The sequence below is a fragment of the Adiantum capillus-veneris genome, chromosome 26 (genome assembly GCF_014529385.1).
Source record: "Adiantum capillus-veneris isolate H3 chromosome 26, ASM1452938v2, whole genome shotgun sequence".
Taxonomy (NCBI): Eukaryota; Viridiplantae; Streptophyta; class Polypodiopsida; order Polypodiales; family Pteridaceae; genus Adiantum; species Adiantum capillus-veneris.
In genome coordinates, this window is record NC_140956.1 from 45584594 (window position 1) to 45593200 (window position 8607).

Sequence of the window (8607 nt, forward strand, 5' to 3'; positions counted from 1 at the left end):
CTTTTCAACTTTGTTATGTTTTTCTTCACTCATAAATTGTCCTTGCATTCAATGCCTCAACAATTTCTTATAAGTTTTTGTTTTAATATGCCAATGTGAGCTTTCACCTTGTTGTTTTAATGGTTTTGAAAGGTTTATTTATGCATGTGATCTTTGTTGCAGGTGTTGTATCAATATCATTCAATAACTCCGGAACACATGTTTGCGTTGTCACATCAAACCAAATTTTCATTGTGATGCTCAAAGAATAACTCTCAAAATTTAGAAATCTTGCTTTTGGGGTTTTATCTAGCTAGATACACCTAATTAAGCTTGCTGGTTGGCATGTGAGAAAGAAACTAAGGGTAAACTTTCACATAGATTATGGAACACAAAGGTATCACCATAAAAAACATTGTATTTTTTTAAGAGGTAACAATCAATGATCTGTCATTGTGAAACCCTAGCATCTCTTAATGAAAAGGACTTTGTAGAATCAAGAAAAGTCACACTTAGCGCAACAAAAAAAGCTATTATGGCAATCGTACATTTTAAGTATAAATGATAATCAAATCATTCACTATACAATGGCAACTAATGGGAGATTTCTCCTCACCTTTGCTTTGTTAATTGCACCATGTAATTGTGTTGGTGCTTGCCGAGTACTTGCTTATTGTAAAGACTCGTTAAAATATGCTATGGGAGCAATGACCACATTCTTGTAGTTCTAAAGTATGAAAAAAATAATGTCAACTTATCATTCTCTTTGCTGTAATTCTCCATTTTCTCCAAAAATTGGTGGCACATCTCTCTCTCTCTCTCTCTCTCTCTCTCTCTCTCTCTCTCTCTCAAAATACCTAATTTAAAAAACCATTCCCTCCTATAGTCGTCTTCTTGAAGCTTTCTAAAGCAAGCTTTGGAGTAGGGAGCCTCTCAAGGTAGTCCTACTCTACAACCTTAATAAAGGGCAACAATGGTGTTATAAAAGGGGTAGTTTTGGAGAGGTTGATCAGGAAGCTCCATGATCCAAGAAAGGCTCTTGATAGTCATAAGAGAGCTAGATACCAAAAGAGCGAATGAAGGTGCAATTAGGATGTTTGCTACGTATTTGTTTAACTAGGATTTTTAAATGCAACTGCTAGAGTGCAACATTGATCTTGCATTCACTTGGGTGACTAGAAGATGGAGAGAGATAGAGTGAGTGAGTTGGTTTAGCTAAATGCACTTGTCTTCCACTCGAGCAAAGCAAATTCATACATTGATTGCATGAGGACAAAGTATGGGCTTGTTAGTTGCAATTGACTAATTTATTGGGCATGCAATATTCTACATGTATTATTATGTGTAATCCAAATATTGGTGGAAGTTTCTTGAAGTTTTCCTAGAGACTCCAACCCATTTTAATATGTTGATAGCACTAGATATTCCTTTCTTTTCTGTGCTTCGATGATGGTGTATTTGATGGACTCAAGAATATTCTATTAGGCAAGGGGTGCTCTCTCTCTCTCTCTCTCTCTCTCTCTCTCTCTCTCTCTCTCACACACACACACACACACACACACACACACACACACACACACACACACACACATTTTGTCACTATTCTTAGCTTGACCTAAAGACTTTCCTTTACAGGACCCCCCATATGGCTTGAGAAGAATGCTTATCTCTATGTTTCATAGGTACTTTGTACTCTCCTCTACACGAGAGCATAGCTTCTACTAGGCTTATGCTGGGCTTGTTGGTACTAATGATTATATTGTCACTTTAAATGACCTTTTCCTTAAAGTCACCTGATCAACTTTCTTGGCTTCGAGGACACACAGACATACTTGGTTTTGATTGCTTCATCTCTGAGAGACACACGCACTATTATGTCTTGTGGATCATTACTATGGATATTTAACCTGCTTTTGATTCTATGGTATAATCTCGTCCGCTTTTTCCTCATGGACATGGTGAGTAGGATTGCTTCACTAGGCTTTGATTGCTACACCTGATTACATTGTTTTAATGGTCTGTATTAGTCACTATACTGACAATGAATATCTCCTTTAGCTTGCTATTCTACAACCACTATGGTTGGGTTTTATTTACTAGATGGTGTAATTGGTTATATTGTCTTGTGAGTGCACACCTTGAATATTTAACCTACACTCTCCTAATGGGAGATTTTGGCTATTGAATCTAATAGGTATATTGATATTGATGCTAGTTGTTTACCGTGACCTATGGGTTGTTTGACTCGGTTCATATACTTGCCATCGCCCACATGTAGTGGGAACCTATTGGTTTGAGATAAAGTGGTACATATTTGCCAATTTGGTGGGAACTCCCTCACCTCATTTATGAGGGCGTACCATGTAAATGCCTTTCTATTACAACAACTATAATTATTTTTCCTCTCCACATGCTCTCTCCTTGTGTTGAACCCTATTGAGCTCCGATGAGCCCGATGTTGAACTTGCATATCTTAGCTTTAATTTTTTGTACCACATATTAGGGTGTACTCTCTCTCTCTCTCTCTCTCTCTCTCTCTCTCTCTCTCTCTCTCTCTCTCTCTCTCTCTTCCAACTTGCAACTCGGTCGATGAGCTGGCTTTGGTCTCCCTCTCTCTCTCTCTCTCTACTGAAATGATGATACTCCTTCCCACCATTACTTGGTGTACCCGAGCTTGATACCAACCCAGGCTCCCGCCCTTTGGAGAAAACTGGCCGCCCCTCATAGCACCACTAAATTAGGACGACTGAGGCAACTTGGGATTTGTGACCAGCTGTATATCTCTATATTGGTGCTTTTATGAGATGATTACTTGCATGGAAATTTGGCCCTATGGATATTTCCTTGATAGGGTGTGGATTCTATTTGGATATTGATATTTCTATGGTAATGGTCTCTTGTTGGGTTTTTGAAATAATGATGTGCATATATAAAACAACCAGGAACAACTTATGAATGTAGGCTCGGCCTTGATGATTTGAGAAACTTGACATTAGTAGTATGCTGATATGACTAAATAACTAGGAACATTGCCGATTATAAAATCTTTAAAGAAATAAATTTTTGTTAGTAAATTGGTGAGCCATGGTAGGCTACATTATGTTGATTGGCGATGCTGGACTTATTAGGATATTGATATTTCCTTGGTAATGGTCTCTTGTTGGTTTTTTTGGGATAATGATGTGCATATTCAAAACAATTAGGAATAAATTATGAATGTAGACTAGGCCTTGATGATTTGAGAAACTTGACACTGGTAGTATGTTGATATGACTTAATAACTAGGAACATTGCCGATTAGAAAATCTTTAAAACAATAAATTTTTGTTCGTAAATTGGTGAGCCATTGTAGGTTGCATTAAGTTGATTGGGGATGCTGGACTTACACCTAGGAGTTTGCTGCTTCTGTGATATTCTCTTTGCATAATGATATGGTCTTACTGGGATTTGATTTTTATTTTAGACTAAAAACTTGGTAATTGCTATTGGCTATGTCTTGACCTGAATTTTTGACCCTTGCTTTTGCTTGTCTTTTGCCTGATAAAGGTCCCGATATTCATGAAAAAGGGTGATAGATAGGTCTTCAAGGCATATAAAATCTTGCTTGGGCCTTTGGAAAACAAGTGTCGACTATTATACATTGACTTTTAGAAGCATGGTCTTTTCTCATGTGACTTTAAGTGGATGCTGAAAACAACTTCATATTCAATCACCATAATAAAAGATTAATTTTATAAAAAAACTTATTAGGTAACCCAATTTGATTTGACAAAAAAACTTTTGATTACTTTTGTTATATCACTTGAATCAGAAGGGGGTGATGGCCTTCTAATCCACACAACAATAATTTTTTTTTCATGCTGTAAAGCTAAGAACAAGATTTTCTAAAAAAACCAAAATTATGAATAACTTTAATAAGTAACCTAACTTGATTTGAAAGAAACACTATTGGTAACTTTGGGTATGCTACTTGAGTCAGAAGAGAGTGATGGCCTCTTGATCAAGTTATTTTTTTTGGAATATATGGTTTAAACTTGGCCACTTGCACCAGAAGGGGTGACGACCTTCTAATATTTTATACTATTGTTTACTCTAAATTTATTTTAGATATGTAGTTTAAGTTAAAAGAAAAAAACTATTGATAATTCTAGCTATGCCACTTGAATTAGAAGGAGGTCATGGTCTTTGGTTCCATAAAACAATACAAGAAATATATTTATTTTAGACAATAGTTTCAGTTAAAATATTATTAAGTAGGACAAGTATCTGCTCTCTATGCAGATGATACAAAATGCTAATCACTTTGATTACCATAGCATAAGTAGATTTGCAAATTCCACGTTGTATAACATCAAAGCTGATTGAGCCGTTGGCTATGTATCAGTTACTAGAAGGAAGAGTGTATCAAAAAAATAGACACGGGATTCTACTTTTGTGCATAAGCTTTGAGAAACATGCTAACCACTTAAATCAAGATCATACAATAGTAGCGGGGATCCATTTTGTGGTCGAACAAACCTTGAGAAGACTTACATGGTTAGGGGTATATTGGCCAAACATGAAATGGGATGCTCATGCTTATGTAATGAAATGCACAAATCACATGCAACATATATCCTTATGGCCACAAATTATCTAACCAAGTGGACCAAAGCAAGAGACACTAGAAAGTACGATGTACAAACCACAGCTTCATTCTTATGTATATTCACAAGATACGAGCTTCTAATTGAACTTGAGCGATCAAGGTACATATTTTCTCAATGAGGTGATAAAATGTTTGCTAAATGAGTTTAAGGTTATCCATTAAAAAATTGCACCATATCATCCTCAAGCGGCTGGCCAAGTAGAGCACACAAACAAGATCCTTAGCTCTATGATTACAAAGATTTTGAGTTCTGGATGCATTGACTTGGGGAGGAATGTTCATTTAGCTCTCTAGGATTATAAGGTTTTGAAAAAGCTCTGAATGCTACCCCTTTCAATCTCATCTAGGGACTTGATGCAATATTGCCAATGGAATTTTTACTTCCAACACTCTCAGCTGCACACGACCTAGAGTGGAAAGGTCATAAACTGTTAGAATAGTTAGAGAATCTTGAACAATATTATGAGCAAAGAAAGGAAGCCATTGCACATATCTATGCACAAAAACAAAAACAAAAATAGTCCTCTGACTCTCATTAGTTAAGTAAAAGCTTCAAATAAGTGGATCTCGTATTGGTCTATTCCTTGAAACATCACATTTCAAAATTCAAGAAAAAGGGGCATGGGCCATTTGTGGTTGAAATAGTTTCACCAAGTGGGATAGTTAAATTAGCCACCTTAGATGGAGAAATCATGGAAAAATTGATAAGTGGATGTCATCTACACAAATACAATCTGCCACTAACCAATGAACTAAAAGAACAAATGTATGAAACAAAAGAATGTAGAGTTAGATGTCAGCAGGTCATGGATGAAGCTCAGGAAGAGGCTCATATTCAAGTACTGAAAAGAAAACCAGCAACTTGATCGACCCCTGTACCCAAGCTTTTTACTTTACACAAGGCTTAGCGGAAGATAAGGTCAAAATAGATTATGAATGGTTGGATGGGCGACATGAGAATAATGGTGAATTTAAAAGATGGAGTTAGGGTCAATGCCGTAGCAAAGACAAGTGCTTTAATTCGGACAACTGAAAGTACCATTTTCCTACAACAAAGAAGTATGGAAGGCTGACCTACAAGCTTCAAAGCCGACAAAACCATGTCACAACACCACACCTATCAACTGCTTGACACAAGATTTACCCTTATTTCATAGGCATGTAGAAAACCAGGAAATGTTGGGCACCAAAAGCTCAACTTTGGACAAATCTTAAGTAGCTTAGGGTACCCAAGGATCAATCCAAAAACAAACAGTGTATATACAAACCTTAGGTACCAACTTTGAACTCAAAGAGCAAGAAGAGAGCACAACTACCTAAGACCAGATAGGTTTGGAAGCCAAAAAACCAATCAAAAGCAAAGATGCCAATCAAGTTGACTTATAAGTGGGTGCCAAAGATTCAGAAACCATCACTTCCCTTGTCAAAGCAACAACCAATCTATCAAAATATTGATCATCGATAAGACAACAATGGTTGTTCCCAAAATTGACTATCAAAGAATACACTTAATTGCTCCAAGATCTTTTTCTAAAGAGAAATAACAAGTAGGAGTGTTTTACAATCCATTGATACCACAAACATAGACACGAGTTTGAATCTCCATGCACAACACTACCTAGCCTACATACTCCCTTCCCCTAATGGGCTCCAACTAGGAGGGGGAAATGTTCTGTATGCGGATCTGGCTATACGTGAAAAGCACCATACAAAGGGTTTGAAGAGCCAATCAAGTGTTTATATGTTAAATTGTGATTTTTTCTACAAAATCAGCTTAAATTTTCTTCTAAATACAAATATCGGGGAACATGCAATAGGATAGCCCCTAGGTGTGTGTACATAGTGTATATATAATAAAAAAGTCAAAAAAAATTGTACTATTTGCTCTTTTTGTGTGTTTTTTGGCCAAAAAAATTGACCAGAATGGAGCAATCTGAAAAATATAGCCTAGCATTCATGTGTGTTTTGATAATTTTTGGTTTGGATTTCTATTTTTTGGATGCGATTTTTTCTCTTTTAATTTTTTTGATAAAAAGAGAAAAAATGCTAAACAAATGGCAAACAAGCTCAAATTGACAGACAAAAGATACGACATGGATCAAAATGCTATAATGAATTAGTATGTCAAATGTGGTGCAATTCTAATGACTGTGAAGAGAAACCTAATTGAAATTAGGCCCACGGTGCTTGATTTTGCAAAATCTCCCAAAATTGGGCAAACAAAGTTCAAAAATGAAATTTTTTGGAAGAAAATTATGATTCACAATTTATTTGTACTAACTGGGAGACATGAGAGAAAGTGAGTCGTGGGGCTCGAGTATGTATATACTAGGTAGGCGAAATAAAGTCTCATTTTCACTTGTTGCTTTTGGAGAGACCCCTGGGGACCTATTTCTACATGTGGTTTTGAGCTTCAAGACATGGGGGGTGAGTTTCTAACTTACTACTGAGTTTGTTATATCATGGGTTTGATGAATGGGTAGCTAAAAAAACCATGGGTTAGTAGGGCCTTTTTGGGATAGAGAATGCAAAATTGACCATAACGATAGGCTCAATACACCAGAGTGAACCAAATTTGAAGGGGGCCATAGCATAGATCTATATAACACTTCAAAAATCTCATATGACCATTGGACTAGGGTCTAAAGAGATCTATATATAATAATCTCTATTTTTACCATTTGGGAACTGAGTTCCAACTTCACAAGAAGCTTTTATATAGAGGTTATAGTGAATGTACCTGATTGGGATCATGGGAAAACATCTTGTGATACATATGGCCTTATGAAATGTCATGGAGGTGCAGCAAAAGGTAGGGTGAGCAAAGCAGCAAGTGCGTTAAAGTGTTGCCACCTATTCTAATTAAGGAACCATCTCAAAGAGAAAGAGAAGCCTTTGAGAGGGAAAGGGGCCTCCATTGAGACTTTGAAATTTTTTGGAAACCAAATTCTCACAAGCTCAAGATTAAAACCCTATGTTCGACAAGGCAAAAATCCTCTAGCTAAATTAGAATTCTTATATGGAAAAGAAGAGAGGGAAAGAACACATGAAACTGAAGCTGTGAAATACTCAGCCCATGATGGCAAAGAGGTAAAAGGAACCATGTCAGCTATACAAGAGTCTAAAGTGCTAAAGGCCCTTTCACCAATACAAGAAGATCCCCAAGAGGAAAACGCCATTGAGGCAACATTTTCAGATCCTCAAGCTACTAAAAGAGAAGCACTAAAGGCATCCAAAGAAGTACCAATAATTAATTTTAAGCATGCATACACTTGAGTCTCTATCTTTTCTATGATGTGGTGGGCACCAAAGAAGGACACAATTTTCCCACCACATCATAGAAGAGATGAAGAATAACGTGTATGCACGTCAAACTAGAATTCATGATATTGAAAGTGCTCACTAACACTTGACAAAACAATTGAAAGTAGCGGATATCTTCTTAGAAGAATATTGTGGCTTGCATGATAAGTTCCATGCACAAATCCATAGCCTACAAGAAGCCAACCAAAAAGAAATGGATGAAATGATAGATATGATAGTAATTATATAGAGCAGCTGTCCTATGCAAGCAAAGAAAAAGAAAAGAAAATCAAAGAGCTCAATGACATAGTATTAGACACAAGTGCATACTCCTAGTGGATGTAGGCATAGTGGGATGTCGCTAACATCTAAATAGCTCAAGAAGAGTCTAGGCTCAAATACCAAAACAAAATTCTATACAAGCTACAAACCAACCCTACGGTTCTTGCTCTTCAAGGGTAAGATTTGCCTTAGAAAATCAAAGCAAAGACCCGGAGATAGATAAAAAGTTGGAACATATGCATTGAATGGAAGTATCCCTAAGTTTCATGCATAAGGAAGAAGATTAACAAAAACAAATTGCAAAACTTCAACAAGATTTATAAAGTGCCAAGCACAAATCAAAGACAAAAAAATAGTGATAGAGGAGGAAACCTTGGAGTAGGCTACAAAAGACA

General features: G+C 36.5%; 1 protein-coding gene across 2 annotated transcripts in view; it reads left to right on the forward strand.

Annotated features, from left to right (window-relative positions):
- LOC147423360 (CCR4-associated factor 4 homolog) overlaps positions 1-1506 on the forward strand; it is a 61232-nt gene extending 59726 nt beyond the window's left edge. The window contains exon 12 of one of the 2 annotated variants that reach the window (XM_086501984.1): positions 163-1494. In XM_086501984.1, coding sequence (XP_086358110.1) covers positions 163-251 — 89 coding nt within the window. In that variant the 3' untranslated portion in view covers positions 252-1494. Of the gene's footprint in view, positions 1-162 lie in introns of both variants that reach the window. The other variant, XM_086501985.1, reaches the window with a different exon arrangement.
- Positions 1507-8607: the final 7101 nt, after the last annotated feature.